Source organism: Zea mays, chromosome 6 (assembly GCF_902167145.1).
Source record: "Zea mays cultivar B73 chromosome 6, Zm-B73-REFERENCE-NAM-5.0, whole genome shotgun sequence".
NCBI classification, from domain to species: domain Eukaryota; kingdom Viridiplantae; phylum Streptophyta; class Magnoliopsida; order Poales; family Poaceae; genus Zea; species Zea mays.
This window is the reverse complement of record NC_050101.1, coordinates 131,913,179-131,938,457: the sequence shown is the minus strand read 5'-3', so window position 1 is coordinate 131,938,457 and position 25,279 is coordinate 131,913,179. Positions and strand designations below refer to the sequence as shown.

The window sequence follows — 25,279 nt, the reverse complement described above, 5'->3', positions numbered from 1 at the left end:
AATCAAACCACAAATTGAAATTCAAATATTTCAAACATGTGCATCAATGAAAAATAAAGTTTGAGCTCAACATGATACAAACATTCATATCTCCCCTAGGTTTTGATATTCTAAAGAAAATAATACATCTCCCACATAAGTAACCCAAAATTCTATTAAAAAGAAGAGAGGGAAATCTATAGAGGTGAGAAAGGAGTAACACCTGAATTTGGTAGGTATTAGAGAAGAAATTTTATACCCCCAAATTCAGGGTGTTACAAACCTATCCCCCTTAAAAAGAATCCTGCCCTCGAGATTCAGGGTTGACTAGCAAAGAGTTCGGGGTATTTGGTTTTCAAATCATCTTCTACTTCCAAGGTTGCTTCTTCCTCTAAATGGTGGCCCCATCTGACTTTGCACATTCTGATGGTGCTTCTTTGAGTGACTCTGTCCGCTGTATCCAGAATCTAAGTTGACTTCTCGATATATGTTAAATCTTCTTAAACTTCGAGATCCTCGGTTGGCAATTGCTCTTCTGGCACTCACAAACACTTCTTCAGCTGAGACACATGGAACACATCATGCACGGCTGACAGACTTTCAGGTAGGCTGAGCTGGTATGCCACTTCTCCACGTCTTGCCTGACTCTGGTACGGTCCGATGTATCGAGGTGCTAGCTTGCCCTTGACTCCGAACCTTCTGACTCCTCGATCAGTGACACCTTCTTGTAAACATAATATCCCACTTCGAAACTCAGCTCTCTTCTTCTGGTGTCAGCATAGCTTTGTTATCTGGACTGTGATGTCTCTAGATTCTCTCAAACCATTCTAATATTCTCTTCGGCTTCAAGCAAAATGTCTGGACCGAACACCTGCCTTTCGCCTGGTTTGTCCCAGTGCAACAGAGTTCGACAATTCCTCCCATAGAGTGCTTGGAACGGTGACATCCTCAAACTAGCCTAATAGCTGTTGTTGTAGGAGAATTCTGCATAAGGTAGTCTTTTATCCCAACCTGACTTGTCCTGCAAAGCACAAGCTCTCAACATGTCTTCAAGAATCTTGTTAGTTCTCTCAGTCTGACCATCTGTCTGCGGGTGATAAGCCGAACTGAACTTCAAATGCGTGCCCAAAGCTTCTTGTAGCTGCTGCCAAAAATGAGAAGTGAATTGGGTTCCTCCGTGGGACATTGTCTTCTTAGGAACACCATGCAAGCATACAATCTAGGACATGTATAACTCTACCAACACGGTACTATTGTAGCTGGTCTTGACTGGTGTAAAATGGGCTGCCTTTGTTAAGCGGTCCACTACTATCCAGATGGAGTCATAACCGGCTCGAGTGCGAGGCAAACTAAATATAAAGTCCATCCCAATCGCATCCCACTTCCATTGAGAAATCTGCAACGGCTGCAACAAACATCCAGGACTTTGATGCTCTGCCTTAATTCTGTAACAACCGTCGCATATGGCCACATACTCCACGATCTCCCTTTTCATACCGTACCACCAGAATCTTTTCTTCAGGTCTTGGTACATTTTCTCGTTGCCAGGGTGTATGGAGTAAGCTATCTCATGAGCTTCTTTGAGAATCAGGTCCCGAATCGATTTGATGTCGGGAACACACAACCTATCTTTGAACTACTACGCCTTTCGTGTCCTCCCAGAAGTCTTTGCATTTCCCATCTAAGATCAGCTGCTGAATTTCATTAATCTTCTCATCATTCTTCTGCCCATCTTTGATGTCTCATTCTGGAGTGGGTTCTAGCTCAACTGTCACTCCTTGGGTGCTATTTAGAAATTCGAGACTCAGCCTGTCGAATTCCTTCACGAGTTCATATGACATCGGACGAGCAACCATCATGTTGACTTGACTCTTCCTGCTGAAAGCATCTACAACAACATTAGTTTTGCCTAGTTGATAATGTATCTCCATCTCATAGTCTTTGATCAACTCCAGCCAACTTCGCTGCCTCATGTTTAGCTCTTGTGGTCCATGTAAAGATCACACTTCCGCCCATATAAATAGTGCCTCCAAGTCTTCAAAGCATGAACCACTGCTAATTCTAGGTCATGTGTGGGGTAATTCCTCTCATAGATTTTCAACTGTCGGGACGAGTATGCCACTACTCTCCCTTCTTGCATTAGCACACATCCCAGTCTGGTGTAAGAAGCATCACAATATACTGAAAATGGCTTGTGAACATCAGGTAGGATCAACACTGGTGTTGTAGTTGAGAGCACCTAGAGGGGGGGTGAATAGGTGATCCTGTAAAAACTTAAACTTATAGCCACAAAACTTTGATTAAGCGTTAGCACAGTTTATGCCGAGTGGCTAGAGAGGAGTCAAAACACAATAACCACAAGAATTCAATCACAGAGATGACACGGTGGTTATCCCGTGGTTCGGCCAAGTACAAAACCTGCCTACTCCACGTTGTGGCGTCCCAACGGACGAGAGTTGCACTCAACTCCTCTCAAGTGATCCAATGATCAACTTGAATACCACGGTGTTCTTGCTTTTCTTTTCTCAATCCCGTTTGCGAGGAATCTCCACAGCTTGGAGCCTCTCGCCCTTACAAAAGATGTTCACAGAGAATCACGGAGCAAGGGAGGGATTAGCAACTCACACACGACACAAAGATCACAGCGAATACGCACACACAAGACCCAGACTTGAGCTCAAGAGATTAGCACACTAGAACGGAGCTCAAATCACTAGAATGTCGAACAAGTGCGCAAGATTGATGTGTGAGTGATCAAGAGTGCTCAAGGAATGCTTGGTATTCTCCTCCATGCGCCTAGGGGTCCCTTTTATAGCCCCAAGGCAGCTAGGAGTCGTTGAGAACAAATCTGGAAGGCCATCCTTGCCTTCTGTCGTCGGGCGCACCGGACAGTCCGGTGCACACCGGACACTGTCCGGTGCCCGATTTATTTCCTTAAACAGCGCAGCTGACCGTTGCCGACCGTTGTAGATCTGGCGCACCGGACAGTCCGGTGCACACCGGACAGTCCGGTGCCACTTTCCGACCGTTGGCCAGACCATGTGTCGCGCGCAGATTCCGCGGCCGACCGTTGACTCGGGCCGACCGTTGGCTCACCGGACAGTCCGGTGCACACCGGACAGTCCGGTGAATTTTAGCCGTACGCCGTCGGCAAATTCCCGAGAGCGGCGTCTTCAGGTCAAGGCAGCCTGGCGCACCGGACACTGTCCGGTGCGCCACCGGACAGTCCGGTGCCCCAGACCGAAGCAGCCTTTTGGCTGTACACAGCCAACTCTTCTTCTTTCTTCTTCTCTCTGTTTCTAACACTTAGACAAGTATATTAGTACACAAAACCAATGTACTAAGGCTTAGAAACATACCTTTACTTGTGATTTGCAACTTGTCCATCCATGGGCATGGATTTACATTTAAGCACTTATGTTGACACTCAATCACCAAAATACTTAGAAATGGCCCAAGAGCACATTTCCCTTTCAATCTCCCCCTTTTTGGTGATTTATGCCAACACAACATAAAGCAACTAGAACAAGTGCGAAAACACTTCAAATAGAACTCAAATCTATTTTGATTCACTTTTGGCATATATGGATCATCCTTTGCCACCACTTGGTTTGTTTTTGTAAATCAAACTCAAATCTCTATTTCTAAGTCAAACACACATGTTGAAGCATAAAGAGAGTCATTCCAGAAGAGATTGATCAAGGATTTCAAAAACTCCCCCTTTTTCCCATAATCAACACTTCTCCCCACAAGAAGCTAACTTTTGACAAAAGAGATAATGGAAGAGTTTTGACAAACCAAAAGCTCTACTCTACTATTTTCAAATCCCTCAAGTGGTAGCTGATCCATTTATTGCTTTGGCCTTTATTTTCTCCCCCTTTGGCATCAAGCACCAAAACGGGATCAATCTTGGCACGATAACCCCATTGCCTCACCAAAATCTTCAATTAAGAGCAAATGGCAATAAAAGTTCATGAGATGGACTTGGAATTAGTTACCCTCTTATCGGAGTGCAGTGAAAGTCTTTCATGGTCCAAGTCCACCTTTTCCCTTTCAATTCTCCTTCGAGACTAAATCAAGCAAACTCAAGCATATGGTTAGTCTCAAAGGGTCAAGTTGTAACACATCTCCCCCAAAACATGTGCATCACTTTGCAACGGACTTGTGAGGTCCAGGGAGTGTTTGTACAACTTGAGCACCATAATAAGCAACAAAATGCAGAATGAACATGATCAAAGGCATAAACACATGTATGCTACAATTCAATCCAAGTTCCGCGAATCTAAAACATTTAGCTCACTACGCAGCCTGCAAAAGGTCTTCTCATCTAGAGGCTTGGTAAAGATATCGGCTAGCTGGTTCTCGGTGCTAACATGAAACACTTCGATATCTCCCTTTTGCTGGTGGTCTCTCAGAAAGTGATGCCGGATGTCTATGTGCTTTGTGCGGCTGTGCTCAACAGGATTTTCCGCCATGCGGATAGCACTCTCATTATCACATAGGAGTGGGACTTTGCTCAGATTGTAGCCAAAGTCCCTGAGGGTTTGCCTCATCCAAAGCAGTTGCGCGCAACACTGTCCTGCGGCAACATACTCGGCCTCAGCGGTGGATAGGGCAACGGAAGTTTGTTTCTTAGAGTTCCATGACACCAGGGACCTTCCTAAGAACTGGCACGTCCCCGATGTACTCTTCCTATCGACCTTACATCCAGCATAGTCGGAATCTGAATATCCAATCAAGTCAAAGGTAGACCCCTTTGGATACCAGAGCCCGAAGCAAGGCGTAGCAACCAAATATCTGAGAATTCGCTTCACCGCCACTAAGTGACACTCCTTAGGATCGGATTGAAATCTAGCACACATACATACGCTAAGCATAATATCCGGTCTACTAGCACATAAGTAAAGTAATGACCCTATCATTGACCGGTATGCCTTTTGATCAACGGACTTACCTTCTTTGTTGAGGTCGGTGTGTCCGTCGGTTCCCATCGGAGTCTTCGCGGGCTTGGCGTCCTTCATCCCAAACCGCTTCAGCAGATCTTGCGTGTACTTTGTTTGGGAGATGAAGGTGCCTTCCTTGAGTTGCTTCACTTGGAACCCAAGGAAGTAGTTCAACTCGCCCATCATCGACATCTCGAACTTCTGCGTCATCACCCTGCTAAACTCTTCACAAGACTTTTGGTTAGTAGAACCAAATATTATGTCATCGACATAAATTTGGCATACAAACAAATCACCATCACATGTCTTAGTGAAAAGAGTTGGATCGGCTTTCCCAACCTTGAAAGCATTAGCAATTAAGAAATCTCTAAGGCATTCATACCATGCTCTTGGGGCTTGCTTAAGTCCATAGAGCGCCTTAGAGAGCTTACACACGTGGTCGGGGTACCGTTCATCCTCGAAGCCAGGGGGTTGCTCCACGTACACCTCCTCCTTTATTGGCCCGTTGAGGAAAGCGCTCTTCACATCCATTTGGTACAACCTGAAAGAATGGTGAGCGGCATATGCTAACAAGATACGAATTGACTCTAGCCTAGCCACAGGAGCAAAAGTCTCCTCAAAGTCCAAACCTGTGACTTGGGCATAACCTTTTGCCACAAGTCGAGCCTTGTTCCTTGTCACCACTCCGTGCTCGTCTTGTTTGTTGCGGAACACCCACTTGGTTCCCACAACATTTTGCTTAGGACGAGGCACCAGCGTCCAAACTTCATTCCTCTTGAAGTTGTTGAGCTCCTCTTGCATGGCCAAAACCCAGTCCGGATCTAGCAAGGCCTCCTCTACCCTGAAAGGCTCAAAAGAAGAGACAAAGGAGTAATGCTCACAAAAATTAACTAGTCGAGATCGAGTAGTTACTCCCTTGCTAATGTCACCCAGAATTTGGTCGACGGGATGATCCCTTTGAATCATCGCTCGAACTTGGGTTGGAGGTGTCGGTTGCGCTTCTTCCTCCATCACATGATCATCTTGTGCTCCCCCTTGATCACACGCCTCCTGTTGATGAACCTGTTCATCGTCTTGAGTTGGGGGAGGCACCTTAGTTGAGGAAGAAGGTTGATCTTGCTCCAAGTGTTCCTGTGGTCGCACATCACCAATCGCCATGGTGCGCATAGCGGCCGTTGGAACATCTTCTTCATCTACATCATCAAGATCAACAACTTGCTCTCTTGGAGAGCCATTAGTCTCATCAAATACAACGTCGCTAGAGACTTCAACCAAACCCGATGATTTGTTGAAAACTCTATACGCCTTTGTATTTGAGTCATAACCTAATAAAAACCCTTCTACTGCTTTGGGAGCAAACTTAGAATTTCTACCTTTCTTCACTAGAATGTAGCACTTGCTCCCAAATACACGAAAGTAAGATACATTGGGTTTGTTACCGGTTAGCAGCTCATACGACGTCTTCTTGAGGAGGCGATGAAGGTAGACCCTGTTGATGGCGTGGTAAGCCGTGTTCACGGCTTCCGTCCAAAAGCACTCGGGGGTCTTGAACTCTCCTAGCATCGTCCTTGCCATATCGATGAGCGTCCTGTTCTTCCTCTCTACCACACCATTTTGCTATGGTGTGTAGGGAGCGGAGAACTCATGCTTGATCCCTTCCTCTTCAAGGTACTCCTCCACTTGAAGGTTCTTGAACTCGGACCCGTTGTCGCTTCTTATCTTCTTCACTTTGAGCTCAAACTCATTTTGAGCTCTCCTGAGGAAGCGCTTGAGGGTCCCTTGGGTTTCAGACTTATCCTGCAAAAAGAACACCCAAGTGAAGCGGGAAAAGTCATCAACAATAACTAGACCATACTTACTTCCTCCTATGCTCAGATAGGCGACGGGTCCGAAGAGGTCCATATGCAGCAGCTCCAGAGGTCTTGAGGTGGTCATCACATTTTTGCTGTGATGTGCTCCTCCCACTTGTTTACCTGCTTGACAAGCTGCACAAGGTCTATCTTTTTCGAATTGCACGTTAGTCAAACCTATCACGTGTTCTCCCTTTAGAAGCTTGTGAAGGTTCTTCATCCCCACATGTGCTAAGCGGCGATGCCACAGCCAGCCCATGCTAGTCTTAGCTATTAAGCATGCATCTAGACCGGCCTCTTCTTTTGCAAAATCAACTAAATAAAGTTTGTCGTCTAATACACCCTTAAAAGCTAGTGAACCATCACTTCTTCTACAGACAGACACATCTACATTTGTAAATAGACAGTTATACCCCATGTTGCATAATTGACTAACAGATAGCAAATTATAACCAAGAGACTCTACTAAAAACACATTAGAGATAGAGTGCTCATTAGAAATTGCAATTTTACCTAACCCTTTTACCTTGCCTTGATTCCCATCACCGAATACAATTGAATCTTGGGAATCCTTATTCTTGACGTAGGAGGTGAACATCTTCTTCTCCCCCATCATATGGTTTGTGCATCCGCTGTCGATAATCCAGCTTGAACCCCCGGATGCATAAACCTGCAAGGCAAATTTAGGCTTGGGACTTAGGTACCCAACTCATGTTGGGTCCTACAAGGTTAGTGCAAATATCCTTAGGGACCCAAATGCAAGTTTTGTCTCCCTTGCATTTCGCCCCTAATTTCCTAGCAACAATTTTCTTATCCTTTCTACAAATAGCAAAGGAAGCATTTAAAGCACAATAAATTGTAGAAGGTTCATTCACTACTTTCCTAGGAGCATGAATAACATTCTTTCTACCAGCATTTCTATTATGCACATATGAAGAACTAGAAGCAAACATAGCATGAGAAAAATCATCGTACGCATTATAACTCCTATAAGCATTTCTAGTTTGTCTCCTATCATGATACAAAAAGGCATGGTTCTTTTTAGCACTAGTAGCCATAGGGGCCTTCCCTTTCTCCTTAGTGGGAATGGGAGCCTTATGGCTTGTTAAGTTCTTGGCTTCCCTCTTGAAGCCAAGTCCATCCTTAATTGAGGGGTGTCTACCGATCGTGTAGGCATCCCTTGCAAATTTTAGTTTATCAAATTCATTCTTGCTAGTCTTAAGTTGGGCATTAAGACTAGCCAATTCCTCAGTTAATTTAGAAATTGAAACTAAATGATTATTACAAGCATCAACGTCGAAATCTTTACATCTAGTGCAAATCTCAACATGTTCTACACAAGAATTAGATTTACTAGCTACTTTAGCATTTAAGTCATCATTAAAACTCTTTAAAGTAGCAATGGTTTCATGACAAGAAGATAGTTCACTAGAAAGCACTTCATTTCTTTTAACTTCTAAAGCATAAGACTTTTGTGCCTCTACAAATTTGTCATGCTCTTCATACAAAAGGTCCTCTTGTTTTCCTAAGAGTCTATCTTTTTCATTCAAGGCATCAATCAATTCATTAATTTTATCTACTTTAGTTCTATCCAATCCCTTGAACAAACTAGAGTAATCTATTTCATCATCACTAGACTCATCATCACTGGAAGAATCATAAGTGACATTGTTTTGATTACATACCTTCTTCTCCCTTGCCATAAGGCATGTGTGACGCTCGTTGGGGAAGAGGGATGACTTGTTGAAGGCAGTGGCGGCGAGTCCTTCATTGTCGGAGTCGGAGGAGGAGCAATCCGAATCCCACTCCTTTCCGATATGTGCCTCGCCCTTGGCCTTCTTGTAATGCTTCTTCTTTTCCCTCTTGCTCCCGTGTTCCTAGTCACTATCATTGTCGGGACAGTTAGCAATAAAATGACCAAGCTTACCGCATTTGAAGCATGATTGCTTTCCCTTGGTCTTAGTCTTGCTTGGCTGTCCCTTGCGACCCTTTAGTGCCGTCTTGAATCTTTTGATGATGAGGGCCATCTCTTCATCATTAAGACCGGCCGCCTCAATTTGCGCCACCTTGCTGGGTAGCGCCTCCTTGCTCCTTGTTGCCTTGAGAGCAATGGGTTGAGGCTCATGGATTGGGCCATTCAACGCGTCGTCCACGTACCTCGCCTCCTTGATCATCATTCGCCCGCTTACAAATTTTCCAAGAATTTCTTCGGGCGACATCTTGATGTACCTAGGATTTTCACGAATATTGTTCACCAAGTGAGGATCAAGAACGGTAAATGACCTTAGCATTAGGCGGACGACGTCGTGATCCGTCCATCGCGTGCTTCCGTAGCTCCTTATTTTGTTGATAAGGATCTTGAGCCGGTTGTATGTTTGTGTCGGCTCCTCGCCCCTTATCATCGCGAATCGTCCGAGCTCGCCCTCCACCAACTCTATCTTGGTGAGTAAGGTGACATCATTCCCCTCATGAGAGATCTTGAGGGTGTCCCAAATCTGCTTGGCATTGTCCAAGCCGCTCACCTTGTGATACTCGTCCCTGCACAAAGAGGCTAGCAACACAGTAGTAGCTTGTGCATTTTTATGGATCTGTTCATTAATAAACGAAGGGCTATCCGAGCTATCAAATTTCATTCCACTTTCCACAATCTCCCAAATGCTTGGATGGAGAGAAAATAGGTGAGTACGCATTTTGTGACTCCAAAATCCGTAGTCCTCTCCATCAAAGTGAGGAGGCTTGCCAAGTGGAATGGGGAGCAAATGAGCATTTGAGCTATGCGGAATGCGCGAATAATCAAAAGAAAAGTTTGAGTTAACCGTCTTTTGTTTGTCATAGTCGTTGTCGTCGTTGTCCTTTTGGGAAGAGGAAGATTCGTCGCTGTCGTCGTAGTAGACGATCTCCTTGATGCGCCTTGTCTTCTTCTTCCCTGCCTTCCGTCTATGGCCCGAGCCGGAGTCGGTAGGCTTGTCATCTTTGGGCTCGTTGACGAAGGACTCCTTCTCCTTATCGTTGATCACGATTCCTTTCCCCTTAGGATCCATCTCTTCGGGCGGTTAGTCCCTTTCTTGAAGAGAACGGCTCTGATACCAATTGAGAGCACCTAGAGGGGGGGTGAATAGGTGATCCTGTAAAAACTTAAACTTATAGCCACAAAACTTTGATTAAGCGTTAGCACAGTTTATGCCAAGTGGCTAGAGAGGAGTCAAAACACAATAACCACAAGAATTCAATCACAGAGATGACACGGTGGTTATCCCGTGGTTCGGCCAAGTACAAAACATGCCTACTCCACGTTGTGGCGTCCCAACGGACGAGAGTTGCACTCAACTCCTCTCAAGTGATCCAATGATCAACTTGAATACCATGGTGTTCTTGCTTTTCTTTTCTCAATCCCGTTTGCGAGGAATCTCCACAGCTTGGAGCCTCTCGCCCTTACAAAAGATGTTCACAGAGAATCACGGAGCAAGGGAGGGATTAGCAACTCACACACGACACAAAGATCATAGCGAATATGCACACACAAGACCCAGACTTGAGCTCAAGAGATTAGCACACTAGAACGGAGCTCAAATCACTAGAATGTCAAACAAGTGCGCAAGATTGATGTGTGAGTGATCAAGAGTGCTCAAGGAATGCTTGGTATTCTCCTCCATGCGCCTAGGGGTCCCTTTTATAGCCCCAAGGCAGCTAGGAGTCGTTGAGAACAAATCTGGAAGGCCATCCTTGCCTTCTGTCGTCGGGCGCACCGGACAGTCCGGTGCACACCGGACACTGTCCGGTGCCCGATTTATTTCCTTAAACAGCGCAGCTGACCGTTGCCGACCGTTGTAGATCTGGCGCACCGGACAGTCCGGTGCACACCGGACAGTCCGGTGCCACTTTCCGACCGTTGGCCAGACCATGTGTCGCGCGCAGATTCCGCGGCCGACCGTTGACTCGGGCCGACCGTTGGCTCACCGGACAGTCCGGTGCACACCGGACAGTCCGGTGAATTTTAGCCGTACGCCGTCGGCAAATTCCCGAGAGCGGCGTCTTCAGGTCAAGGCAGCCTGGCGCACCGGACACTGTCCGGTGCGCCACCGGACAGTCCGGTGCCCCAGACCGAAGCAGCCTTTTGGCTGTACACAGCCAACTCTTCTTCTTTCTTCTTCTCTCTGTTTCTAACACTTAGACAAGTATATTAGTACACAAAACCAATGTACTAAGGCTTAGAAACATACCTTTACTTGTGATTTGCAACTTGTCCATCCATGGGCATGGATTTACATTTAAGCACTTATGTTGACACTCAATCACCAAAATACTTAGAAATGGCCCAAGAGCACATTTCCCTTTCAGTAGTTAACTTCTTCTTCAATGCTTCAAAGGACTCTTGGCACTCTGGGGTCCACTTGAACTCAACTTTCTTTGCCCGCAAGGCTGTCATTGGTCTGGCAATCTTGGAGAAACTTTCAATGAAACGCCGATAGTATCCGGCCATTCCAATGAAGTTCTTGATTCCATGGACATCTCTTGGTGCTTTCCAGTCCAGAATATATGCCACCTTCTTCGGATCCACAACTAACCCATCTCGATTTATGGTATGACCCAAGAACAGGACTTCGCTGATCTAGAACTCACATTTGCTCATCTTGGCATGCAACTAACAATCCTGTAACCGTTGCAACACCATCCTTAAATATTCTTTGTGCTCTTCCTCATTCTAAGAATACACGAGGATATCATCGATGAACACCACTACGAAATTATCGAGGTAGTCCATTAACACACTATTCATCAAGTATATGAAGAAAGCTGGCACATTCGTCAGACCGAAGGACATGACTGTGTACTCATAAAGCCCATACTTGGCGATGAATGTCGTCTTCGGTATGTCCGAAGGCCGGATCTTGAGCTGATGATAACCAGACCTCAGATCTATCTTCGAGAACACACTGGCTCCTCTCAGCTGATTGAACAGATCTTCTATTCTGGGCAGGGGGTACTTGTTCTTGATGGTGAGCTCATTCAGAGCTCGGTAATCTATGCACATCCTCTTTGTACCATCCTTCTCCACAAACAACACTGGGGCGGCCCAAGGCGAGGTGTTGGGTCTGATGTAATCCTTCTCTAACAACTCGTCTATCTGTTTCTTGAGTTCCACCAATTCTAGTCCGGTCACTCTATAAGCTCTCTTAGAAATAGGGGCGGTGCCAGGGATAAGCTCTATGGAAATTCAACTTTTCTCTCAGGTGGCATGCCTGGTAAATCCTCGGGGAACACATTCGAGAATTCTGATACTACTTTTATGGCTTCAAGCGGATTGACTGTCTCACTATGGGCAGCGATCTGGTGACAGCTTCCTTTCCTTGGTCCGGACAAAACCAACTCCACCAACACTTCCTCTCCTGACAAGGACACTAACTTAACAGTCCTCTTATCATAACTAAGGCCTGCTTGGTACTTGGTCAGCCAATTCATCCCTAGGATGACATCTATGTCTACATCTCGGGTACCCATTACTATTATATCAACGGGGAACTCTATCCCCTTATTTGAACTCTTGCACTTGGGCAAAATTTATCTGTTTGGGTCCTCCCACCAATTGAACTAACTCTCATAGGCAGGTACATGGGTGCTACTAGTATGTTGTGTGTTTCTACCCATGATGCAGTCACAAAAGAATGTGTGGCTCCAGTATTAAATAACACATTTGCAGAATGAGATTCGACTGAGAACGTACCTAGTGCCACTCCTAGGATCTCCTGAACTGTGTCGGCCTCCAGGTGGTTTACCTTTCCATACTAGGCATGGGGTTGTCCATAGTTGTTTGCTCCTTGCAGAGGTGCATTCTGTCGTGCTATGGCATTGGGAGCTGACTGCTGCTGAGCTGCTTTCTTTGGGCAATGCGACGCCCAGTGGCCTTGTTCCCCATAGTGGAAACATCCTCGACCTCCTCCTTGCGCTAGGGCTATCTAGTTGTTCTGATTGGTTGCTGGGGCAGGAAGGCGAGGTGCCTGGTTGCTCTGTCTCTGGTACTGGTTTCCTCCCGGTTGGTTGTTCTGGCGGTACTGCTACTGCTGCCGAGGGAACTGCCTCTGGAATTGATGTTGATGTGGATGTTGATTCTGGTGCTGGTGCTGGTGTCCCTGAGGGTGGCTTTGCTTGAACTGCTGGGGTGGGTTGCCTGAGAAACGGGGATGACTGCTGCTCCCGGCCTAAGGTCCACCAATCTTGCGCTTCTAGTCTTCCATCTCCCGGCGCTTCCTCTCAATCATTATTGCTCTATCAATCGGGTGTTGAAATGTAGGGAATGTATGGTTCATCAATTGGTAGTGCAGAGGGTCGACCAAAACTCTCAAGAACTTGTACTGCCTCTTGGCATCAGTGTTAACATCATTAGGTGCATAGTGAGATAGTTGCAGAAATTTGTCCCTGCACTCACTGACAGACATGGATCTTGTGTCAAAGTTATAACTCTTGTTAAACCCAACTTGGCTTCTTCAGGGGTAACTGCTTCGTCCCCGAAGAGGAGCTTGAATGGTGTGAAGTTCGTAGATCTTGATATAGAGGTGTTATGGTTCTGCACAACTTTAGTAAGCTCTTCTGTCCATTTTCCCTTCGGTAACCCAACCAAAGACTTTGTAATTCCCAATAGGATTATTCCATTTGCTCTTTCCACTAACCCATTGGATTTTGGATGCCTGATGGAAGCAATGTGTATGTTTGTCCCCACCTGACCGCAAAATGCTCTGAATGCTTCGAAGTCAAACTGGGTGCCATTGTCGAAGGTGATGGACTTTGGCACTCCGAAACGATAAATGATGTTTTGCCAAAAGAACTTTTGAATGGTGGCTGAAGTTATCGTTGCCAGAGCCTTTGCTTCGATCCAGTTTGAGAAATACTCAACTGCGACCACTTCGTATTTTAAGTTCCCTGGGCAGCTGGCATTGGGCCAATTATATCCATTCCCCATCTTTGCAAGGGCCAAGTAGATTGTATCAACTGGGTTAGGGACGAAGGCTGCTTTTGGTCTCTTGCACATCTTTGGCAGTTGTCACACTTCTACACAAACTCTGTTGTATTCGAAGCTACCTTTGGCCAATAAAATCATTGACGATTTTTTTTCTCAGCAGAGCTATGGGACCAATATGTGAGCCACATACACCAGAATGAATCTCTCTTATCAATTCTTGGCCTTAGTCTCTAGAAATGCACTTTAGCTCTTTCCATCAAATCAACTGAAGGTGCCTTTAGTACTTCGAAGAACACTTCAGGGGGTAAAGGGAGCCCCTAAGCGGTAGACTTGGCCAACATGTCAGCATTTTCGTTATACAACCTTGGGATGTTCTTTACTGAGAAACCTTCGAAGGAAGATTCTAGCCTTCGAACCATGTCGAAGTATTTCTCTATATTAGGATTTTTCACTTTGCTCAACTTATCCACCTGGACTGTGATAACCTGATAGTCTGATTTCAATACTGCTCTTCTTACACCCATTGTTTTCAGCTTCCTTAGTCCCAACAACAAAGCTTCGTACTCTTCTATCTTATTTGTACTCTGAAATTGCAGCCTGATAGCATATGATATCTTCACTTTAGATGGTGAAGCGATAACAGCAGCAGCTCCGGCTCCGAATGATCCCCATGAGCCATCACAGAAAATTGTCCATACAGCTTCATCTGATTGGGTTGCTTCATCTTGTGAGACTGGGTTCTAATCAGCAATAAAATATGTCAACACTTGAGACTGAATGGAGGACCTGTGCATAAAATCAATGAACTCATTGAGTTTTGCTGCCCATTTACCAATTCGACCTAAAGCTTCTCTATTTCTTATAATGTCCTTGAGTGGCAATGTCGAGGGTACAATGATATTTGAGACTGGAAATAGTGTCAAAGCTTTCTCGAAGCCATCAGAACCGCATAAAAGACCTTCTCCATCTCTATATAATTTCTTTAGGATTATACATTTTTTTACTGAAGGAAAGCTTAGCCCATGTACATGGGCCCTATTTCATCATAGCTTGAGTTGGTTCCCTAGCATATCGATTGTAGTTGCTTGAGTCGATGAGTGGTGTGCATCATGTGTTCGATGTAATAAGGACATCTAGGTACCAAAACTACCCTTTAGTAATTAATACCAGTATCGCTTGTAGAATAACATAAGGCTATTCACAATAATGGTTTCATGCACATTTAATATTGTCACATTAAATCTTATGATGACATGACATATCATTTAAAAAGATTGGCTTTCATATGATGAAATTAATTTTATGGGGATAAAATCATGTCAACTCATTTACAAGGTCTTAAAAACTATGTGAAACCTCCATTGAGAATGATTTATTTCTATTGACTATTGAGTTGCAACATTTAATTGGTATGTTAGTGTATAAAACAGTGTAGTAAAATATTACATTGAGAGACATTGTTTCATTTATAGTTTTATAGCACTTTTGGTAATGTGGTAGAGTTGAAAAGAGTGCTACGAAATTCATTCCCATTGAGAATAGCCTAAAATCGTATGGCCCAACCCCAACAGGCAGTGCGCAATATAAGATCAGGCAGAGTATCAAGCTACATTCCTCTACCAGAAAACATGGATGAAAACGCTTCACGTGCATTAAAACGAAGCAGGGTTGAAGCCTTGGGCGTTTCTCAATCATGCATTCATTCATGATAGAGTGCATTTAGTTTGTTCTCGGTTCTGTACTGGAAAAACTTTCTTCAGAGTACAAAAAGTCAATGAAATGTTAATCCATCATTCCAGTTGTGAATTTTCTGTAACAAATAAGGATCAGACCGCATTATTGCCTCCTTCCCCGACCTTTCTTCGCTTGCTGTTGCTCTGCCTGTTCCTTCCCTGAAACTTCACTGATATCAACTGCACGTTACAAAGAATAGGAACCCAAATTAGTGAAACAAAAAAAATCAGTGCTTTATCTTCAGTGATTGTAAATCCTAGAGAAAACAAAGCATGATACCATCAGGCCCACGTGTCATGAGAGCAAAAAAGATGTTGTTGAGCTTCTCCATCTTCTTTGCGTCTTGAGCTTGATCTGTCTTGAACTTCAAGCACTGCAGACAATAACTTCAGTCAGAAAAGAAGGGGTGCCATTTGGATCAAACTTCATAGCATGAGCATTACACTAGAATATTATACTAGCTAGCAATCGATGTGCCCAAACAAGTAGTTTTGATGTTCTATATACTTTTTTATCAACATAGACTTACAGGGGTGTTTGTTTGGGATTATAATATGTCTAAATTATATAATCCAACAAATTTTAAACTAACACTTACTTCAAAATTTATTGGATTATATAATCTGGACAGACTATAATCTCAAACAAACCCCCTCTACATAAGATGCTTGCCCCTGTAACAAATAAACAAAGAAACAACAAACATAGATTTTGATATTCCAGCTTTTCTAGTAAAACAATAAGAGATGCATATTTACTAGTGCTGCAAATATAAAACAGCATAAGACAGAAGCTAAATGAAACAAACATGACAGCATTGAAGGCTGCACAGGTTATCTCAATTGACAACGGCATTGTAGGCCATGTTTTAGCTGCAATATTTACTTAGAGCATGTGAATGGAAGATATAACAGGAATTACAGGGATAGCATTTCCAAAAAAAAAGGAGCTCCAGAAATTTATTTACAAAAAGAAATATTCTAAGTACAAAATGAACCCACGTCTTAATGAATGACAATGGTATAGCCAGTTTAGCGATGCAATGCTATCAAATACATCATACGGGAATTTCCTGCATTTCCTGCTAAATGATATGACCACACGCCAAAGAACAGATAGCATCATGCTTAATGATCTTTCTGATCTTATTTTCAAGAACAGACATCCAAATTCATTTGTTTATAAAGAGACAAATGTTAGACATGTCATCTGAATAATGAGTAATACTCTACACAGCTAAAGGCAGATAGCAAGCAACCACTCCACCTTGCAGCACTACTGCAACATGCTGCATTAAAAGTGGTTTACTAAACAAGCTATGTGACTAAAACAGTAGAAGGGAAGTTCCAAACACAATAAACTACACTTGCATCATAATGAAAGGGGCAACATCACGCTAGACATCTGTAATCTATCTTAGGCCCTGTTCCAATCTCGCGAGATAAACTTTAGCAGCTTTTTTTTAGCTACTTTTAGTCATTTGTAATCTAAACAGGAGAGCTAATGGTGGTAATTGAAGCTAAACTTTAGCACTTCAATTCATATAGCTAAAGTTTAGCAGGAAGCTAAAGTTTATCCCGTGAAATTGAAACGGGGCCTTATTCTCTTTTTTTTTCTCGAAAAGTGCAGGAGACTGCGCCCCATAATATATTAAGAAGAGAGAACAAAAGTCTGAAGAAGACCCAGATACAAGCCCCTCCTTACGGAGGCCACGCACAAGCATACACAAAAGGATCCATAAACACACACTGCTACATCAGCCTACAGACCGGCAGCCAAAAAGGATAGACCTTTGGCTCCAGCAATCTCCCATCTTCTTCTTTCCTCATCAACCTGCTCAAGGAGAAGAGGAAGGTTTGGAGCTCCTCCATCGAAAACCGCTCTATTTTGGTGTTTCCAGATCATCTGGGCCCCCAGGATGATAAGGGAATCCAGACCTTCCCCAATTATTTCATTTACACCAGCTGAAATCCTCTCCCACCATTCCAAAAAGGAAGCACAACCTAGTTGTGGAGCTAAGCCATGCAACCGAAACTTCCTTAGCAGATTATACCAGAAAACTCTCGCAAAAACATAGGACACAAGCAGGTGATTCAAATTTTCAGGTTCCTGATCACACAGGAGACAACTAGTTGGATGATTCAAACCTCTTTTTGCCAATCTATCCGCAGTCCAACATCTGTTCTGGGCCACCAACCATATGAAGAAGCGGCACTTGGATGGAGCCCAGGATTTCCAAACCCTTTGATAGTGTGCAAAGGAGCAAGACCCGATGAAGAGGCATTTGTAAGCTGACTTTGCTGAGTAAACGCCATCAGGTGCTAGACTGAAAATGTACCTGTCTTCTTGTTGGAATGTAACTGTGACAGCCCATATAGGATGCCTGGCCCATTAGGCCCATGTACTCTGTAACCCTAATGTAACCCTAGCCTACGGGCTATATAATGAAGGTCACCCCACCTGTTAGTGGTGTGCGGTGTGTTTCTTCTTCCGCCGCAGTTTCCCGCCGCAGGTGCTTCTTCAGGCGGCTGGAATACGGCCAACTTGATTGCTGCTCTTAATCAAATGGCGGTGCAGGACTCTCCTTCTTGGGTTATGGACAGCGGAGCAACATCCCACATGTCCTCCAACGACGGTATACTCCTTTCCCGTTACCTTCCCCACCGTGCTCCGTTACGGTCGGGAACGGGCAGTCCATCCCTTCATCTGGCCGTGGCACATCTCTCTTACCTATAGCTGATCGCTATTTTCATCTTAATAATGTTCTTGTCGCTCCTCAGCTTGCTCGTAATTTGTTATCTGTTCGACAGCTTACTCGCGACAATAACTGTTCTATTGAGTTTGACGCTTCTAGTTTTTCTGTTAAGGATCTCTAAACCAAAACAGTCCTCCTTCGGTGCAATAGCAACGGGGATCTCTACACCATTCCACATCGTCTGCCGCCTCGCTGCCATGTTGCTGTCGTTACTCCAGAGTTGTGGCATGCTCGCCTCGGTCATCCAGCGCCAGCCGCCGTTCAAACCCTAAATAAACTTTCAGCTATACAGTGTAATAAAGCAGCTCGCCGCATTTGCCATGCCTGCCAGCTAGGCAAACACGCTAGGCTGCCTTTTGATAGTTCTGTTTCTAATACATCTACACCTTTTGAACTCGTTCATTGTGATGTCTGGACCTCTCCAGTTTTGAGTATTTCGGGCTATAAATATTATCTTGTCATACTTGATGATTTTACTCATTTTTGTTGGACATTCCCCCTACGCCATAAATCTCAAGTTCATGAACATATTGTTCAGTTCACTGCTTACGCTAACACACAATTCAGTTCTTCTGTGCGCTGTTTTCAGACCGATAATGGGACTGAGTTCATTAACAGTGCCACTGCCGCCTTCCTGGCTGCCCGCGGCATCCTTCTTTGCACCTCGTGCCCCTACACATCCGCCCAAAACGGCAAAGCTGAGCGGATGCTTCGCACTCTGAACAATGTTGTTCGGACGCTTCTGATTCATGCGGCCATGCCTCCTCCTTATTGGGCCGAGGCTCTCTCCACTGTCGTGTTTCTCACAAACCGGCGGCCTTCATCGTCCATACATAACGGTATTCCCTACCATCTCCTTTATCGCAAAATGCCAGATTACTCACTCCTTCGAGTTTTTGGTTGCCTGTGCTATCCAAACCTCAGTGCCACGACCCCCCACAAATTGTCTCCTCACTCTGCGGCGTGTGTTTTTCTCGGCTACCCTCCTTCTCAGAAGGGCTACCAGTGCCTTGATCTATCCACTCGCAAGATCATCATCTCTCGCCACGTTGTGTTTGATGAGACTCACTTTCGGTTTGCGGCTTTAAAGCCTCGACCGGATTTTTTTGATTTTCTGCTACAGGATCTACTCCCCACGCCAGCCTCATCTACCTCAGAGGTACGGCAAACGCGAGCCTCAGACGACGCCAGCGATCCTGTCGGGCTGGACCCAACCATCCTGTGGCACGGCGCTGCCTACAGGCTGCCCCAGGTGCCCCGGCAGACGGCACCTACTAGCGCCAGTAGCGGTGCCTCCGCTGCCACTGCTGGGTCACGATTTGACATCCATTACAGTCGGCGCCCGCGTCCAGCACCGGCTCCAGCGCCGCAGGCGGTGGTGCCTCAGCCTGCGGAGCCCCCTGCGCGGGAGACTCGTTCCCGGACGGGCTCCCTGCCGCCCCCCATACAGCGATATGGGTTCACCGCGGTGGCCTCCAGCTTGGCGTCGCCGCTGCTAGGCTCCACCCGCGTCGCGCTTGCCGATGCAAATTGGCGCGCGGCGATGACTGACGAGTACAAGGCTCTTGTTGACAATGGCACCTGGCGTCTCGTTCCTCACCCGCCTCATACCAACGTCATCTCCGGCAAGTGGTCTTCAAGCACAAGTATCGTGCTGACGGCTCCCTAGCTCGCCATAAAGCTAGGTGGGTTGTTCGTGGGTTCTCACAGCGGCATGGCATCGACTACGACGAGACGTTCAACCCGGTTGTCAAGCCGCCCACCATCCGGGTCGTCCTCAGCATCGCCGCTTCTCGCTCCTGGCCGATCCATCATCTGGACGTGAAGAACGCCTTTCTCCACGGCCACCTGAACGAGACCGTCTACTGTGAGCAGCCGCCCAGCTTCGTCGACCCGGCCGCCCCCGACCACGTGTGCCTCCTGCAGAAGTCCTTGTACGGACTCAAGCAGGTGCCTCGGGCTTGGCACCAGCGCTTCTCCAGCTTCATACAGCGGTCCGGCTTCACTGCGTCAGCCTCCGACATGTCTCTTTTTATTTACAAAGAGGGCGCTGACATCGCCTACCTGCTACTCTATGTCGACGACATCATCCTGACAACCTCGTCGACCCGGCTTCTTCGTCACCTCACCGAGCTCCTTCACTCCGAGTTCGACATGACAGATCTCGAGGACCTTCATCACTTCCTTGGGATCTTTGTCACGCGTTCCAAGGACGGCCTCTTCCTCTCCCAGCGTCAGTATGGTGTGGACCTGCTCCAACGGGACGGCATGGCCGAGTGTCACCCTATGGCGACTCCTGTTGACACTCAAGCCAAGTTGTCTGCTACGGATGGCGCCCCGGTGGCCGATGCCACCCAATACCACAGCCTCGCAGGAGCTCTACAGTATCTCACGCTGACTCGGCCGGATCTCGCCTATGCCGTTCAGCAGGTGTGCCTCTTCATGCACGACCCACGTGAGCCTAGGGGGGCAGAGGGGTGGTCGTTAGGACCGCAGTGGTATGCGGCGAGGCGTTTCAGTGGAGGGTGTAGGAAGGGGAGGGGTTGGAGCAGGGAGAAGGGGCGGAGCTAGGAGGTGGAGAGGCCATAATTTATTCTGTATTCTATCTTATTTCACAAAATGTAATGCTTGCAAGATTCTAGTTGTGTGACAACCATCCAAATTATAACAAGTTTCTATTCTAAATTATATCTAGTTCTTGACATGTAATAATCTCTTTTGAGTTCTAGTATAACCAACAACACCTGAGCCACTGCACATCAAACACATGTCCTCTTACAACTTCCACCATCAACGACCACGTAAAAGAACATTTCTCATTCCACTATGAAGACTATTATTTTGAGGGATGCAAAACTGCTTCATCTTGACATCTGACACTGTGAGCTTTGTAAGCAACCAAGCTCATCATGGTTGCTATTTAGAACAGTGAGTTGATATTGCCTAGACGCATAGTAGCAAAATATAGAACATAATGAGCAATCCAAAAAATAGTTTTCCAGAATCCTAGTTACGTGTAACAGATCTATTAGCATGCAAAAAGTAAACAAGGTATAGGCTCCATAGAAATCCTTTAAAAAGTCAATAATCAATTAATCATGTCAAACAATGGCTATTGCAAGATGTTGAGTGATGACATTGCATTGGGTTATGGATCAAGATGTGTAAAGAAAGCATCCATCAAGTAGCAAAATTCTTTAGTTAAGCATAAGAAAACATTGATAATACCACACAACATGGCAGCATGCAGATATTTGGATGAATTATAGGCAATCAAAAAATGGGGCAGACCCAGTGCCGGAAGCGCTCCCACACGAGTGAGATCTAAGGAAGGGATAAACCGAGGTAGGCCTTCCCCTACAAATGCAGAGAGGCTGCTTCGAATCGGCGACTTAGTGACTCCGTGAGATAGCTCTCACCACTGCACTGCGCATCAGGCCTGCCCTTCAATCAAGATGAATTATAGGCAATCAAATGCTTTTAGTTGAAAGCATGTTTTACCATGAAGCACACATTATGTGGTTCCATGATCAAGAAAAAACACAAGCAAGAAAACATTGATAAGAAAATTTGCAAACCAATGGTGTGGCTTGATCAGTTGATCTCCTCAATTTACTTCTAACGTACTCTCTATCATGAAAAGAATCCAATTCTAGCATAGTACTAAGTCAAACCATTCTATGATTGACCAAGTTTACACAAAAAAGTATAAAAAAAGAACCATTGCCACTTATATAAAATAACAAGTGAATCAGAGAAGACTCAGTAGCTGTAAAATGCTAGCGAATTGTCAAATATGTTTGGTTACAAGCACATCTATTCGTTGAAAAATGTTTCCAATAAAAATATTATCTAATAAAGCATTTAATCTGAAAGTGGACATCTCTCATGTAACTATCATAGTTCAATTTACATATAACTGGAGATCTATCATACAAAGGCAGTGTGTAGGGATGAATTTCAGCTATGAAACATATACCTACGTGGCTCCAATATATATTATTTAACTTTCAGCACAATTTGCTTACTAAATACTTCAAACTGTTGGGAGCAATCAGTTGTGCAACCGTAATGCATATTGTTACAAACATTACTAGATATACAAAAGAGTCACAAGATTTTTTTCATATAATCTTTCAGTAGCAAAATATATGAGTACTTGAAGTTCAGACAGATCCTTATTACGACAAGAGAACTTATGATCTAAGTCCAATGGCAACACAGCAATACTAATCTCTACTCCTTTAAAGCACAAGTTTCGTGCGTCGTGTGCCATGCGTCACATGCGAAGCAGCTTAGAGTATATTTGTTTTTCTCCGCCACGTCTCGCCTAACAACCAGGCTATTACATCCCAGATAGGCCGTGAGAAAACACCCAATCCCAACATGACATAGGGTAGATCTGTTTTGTCCCCCACGTCTTGCCTAACAACCAGGTCGTTACCTCTCATATGGGTCGTAAGAAAACACCCAAGTGTAACATGAACGAAGCCACGCAGTGCAGCTCTCCCGAATAGTACCACCTTGTTAGCTGAAGGAGGACAAGCGACCGAGCAAGGGGTAGCTCTCCTTTTCAACTCATATCTTTCTTGGTATTTTGGCTAAGATAAAGTGCAGTATCTGCAGTTTGATATCTGGTATATAGGTCATATGTCCACTTTAATTGTTTTTTTTTTGTAGAGAGGGTCCACACTGGCTTGTCACTGGACCCTCGGTTGTCGTACAATTGTTGGACTATAGCATTAAATATGATTTGGGTACCTTCGCAGCGCACGGACATTGTACTACTGTTCACTAGCAATGCACAATTCTCAGATTTGTCATACTAAAGAATCAGATAGAGCCTATTTTCTCTTTCATATGATTAACCAAGTGTCACTGATTGCCCAATACATTTTCACACTTGCTGCTATATATCCGACCATCACATTTAAAAAATCACACATCTGACGACCTCTCCCGGGACACACAACATAGATCAAATGATTGGAGCACATATCCAGGTGTGTGATCTATCTTACCCCCTCGATCACCCCAATTCTAAGCTATAAATAACAAGTGTACCATCGATCAGCTCCTAAGCCAATCTAATCTGCTCTGAGTAAATACAGCTTGGACAAGGTAGTACCTCGCGGTCGTCGGTGACCTTGAGCACGAGCTTCCCCTCGCAGTGCCGGTACTTCATCACGTAGCGGGTCTGCAGAGAAACGCGCAAGGATCGGACACACGGACAAGCAGGAAGAAACTCAGAGAAGAGGAGAGGGGATCCGGCGACGGGCGTACGGCGTTGGGGTCGCCGCGGAAGAGCTGCACGGACCGCTCCACGAACTCGTCCCAGGAATCCACGTACACCATCGGTGTGGCGGAGAAGAGGAGCAAGTGGCGTGGCCGGATCTGGATGGGAAACCTTGCTGGACGAAGAGTCCGCCGCGGTTTAGATAGGGTTTGTTTTGCTCCTCTTCCCGACGAGCTTTTTGAACCAGGTATCATCAAGACAAGACTGGGCTTCTAAAAAATAGTATCCTGAACATTGTAATTGGAGTTTTATTATTATAATCCGTTCAACATTGGTTTTTTGCTATCGGAGTGTGATTTAGCCGATGTCCAGCTACTAGTACGCGTTGTTATGGCAGTCCATCTTATTGCCCCGTTTCTTAGAACGGATCGGCGCTGGAGCTCCTCTCCCGACGCTCTTCTCTCCCGGCGCTGGAGCTCCTCTGTGGTCTTATCCGACGGCGCTCCTCTCCCTGGTCCTCGGCCCTGTCTCCTTCCCTGCCTAGGTATCCTCTCGAGCGCTCTATCCTCTCTGGTGCCCCTGTTCTCTTCCCATTCCCAACGACCCCCGTTGTAGGTTGCTTCCCCGCGGCCATGGAGAAATCTCCAAGATCCACTCCTATCAGATCAGGACCTGCTAGGGCCGGCACACGCAAAGATGTCGCAGAAGCTGCAAATGGGACTAGGCTGATTGATGGGAGTAGGCGCACAGGCATCGTCGACACGAGCAACATTGATTATGGCACTAGTAGATTACGTCCGCGCCATCGATTATGTAGGACACATGATCCAGTATGTTTTAGTGTAAATAACATTAAATAGTAACAGTCAATACTATAATGTGTTATTGAATCTCATTATTCATTTGGTTGTAGGCGCAGAGATATAATCGAGTTTGGGATGGTCTTTTAGACGCCATTAGACAGATGCAATCATCTGCCGATGAGTTGAGGAGGTTGAGCGGCCGCAATCATGTGCCTGAGTATTTAGATATGGTGCACAAGAATTGCCTGGTTAATGCCACGAGTGATGTTACTGAAATTGCAAAAGGTCTAGACACTATGAGCGGGGATTTGGAGGAAGTTCTTATTGGTCCGCAACCTCTACTTGAGGATTACGAAGCCCTTGGAATCTACGATGATTTCAAATCTGATGTTCATTGTGATTGTACTGAGTAGTGTGGTTCGGATGAAGACAACTCTTCTTTTGACTCGGATGAGATCAATGATCGTCGTTTATCACATATGAACGAGCCTATCTGAGCTATTTGTTTGTGATAGAGTTGCCTCCTCGACAATAGCCATGTATTAATTTGATGTAGTATTCTATGGGCAATGTATTTTGTGAGACTTGTGGTTCATGATGTATTTTTAGTTCAACTTTGTTTCGGCCATGATTGTTTTGGCCATAATGTATCTTCAACTTGTAGTTCATGATGTATCTTCAACTATGTGTGCCCAGTTCAATGAGCTATCCCTGTGTTCAATTGCTATCCCTATGTTGAATTGTTTTCCATGTGTTCATAGAAACATCTGCTGATTGGCTGTATAAATCAGAAGGATTTTCTAAAGTAGAAGAGCCCCCTTGAGCTAGCAAAACAGTAACTGCTACTGCCAGCCGTGATGTCCCCAGTTGTTTCTGTTTGGTTCACAGAAACTGCTACTACCAGGAAATAAGAAAAGAGCAGAACACCACTAAACCGTCTAAACACTTATGTAAGGTTACCCATTTTTTTGGAAGCATATCAAAGTTCGTGTTACAAAATCCAGAGTCTGATGGGTCAGCAGAC

The 25,279-nt window shown here is 45.2% G+C and overlaps 1 protein-coding gene and 1 pseudogene across 1 annotated transcript; one reads left to right on the top strand and one right to left on the bottom strand.

Moving 5' to 3' along the window:
• Positions 1 to 15,245: 15,245 nt before the first annotated feature.
• Positions 15,246 to 23,741, bottom strand: LOC542750 (signal recognition particle protein subunit 9). Its single transcript, NM_001406480.2, has 4 exons — positions 23,500 to 23,741; positions 23,345 to 23,413; positions 15,741 to 15,834; positions 15,246 to 15,640 (listed from the first exon to the last, which is right to left on the bottom strand). Exons 1-4 carry the CDS (start codon positions 23,569 to 23,571, stop codon positions 15,564 to 15,566), a joined length of 312 nt encoding a protein of 103 aa, NP_001393409.1. The 5' UTR covers positions 23,572 to 23,741; the 3' UTR covers positions 15,246 to 15,563.
• LOC111589702 (uncharacterized) lies at positions 22,797 to 22,976 on the top strand (annotated as a pseudogene).
• Positions 23,742 to 25,279: the final 1,538 nt, after the last annotated feature.

What these genes read in the sequence shown, in the direction of transcription:
- LOC542750 (NM_001406480.2), bottom strand. Translation starts at nt 23,571, where the DNA reads ATGGTGTACGTGGATTCCTGGGACGAGTTCGTGGAGCGGTCCGTGCAG. An exon ending in TCCGCGGCGACCCCAACGCC is followed by an intron (nt 23,414 to 23,499) that starts GTACGCCCGTCG and finishes GTTTCTCTGCAG; the next exon opens with ACCCGCTACGTGATGAAGTA. An exon ending in CATGACACGTGGGCCTGATG is followed by an intron (nt 15,641 to 15,740) that starts GTATCATGCTTT and finishes TGTAACGTGCAG; the next exon opens with TTGATATCAGTGAAGTTTCA.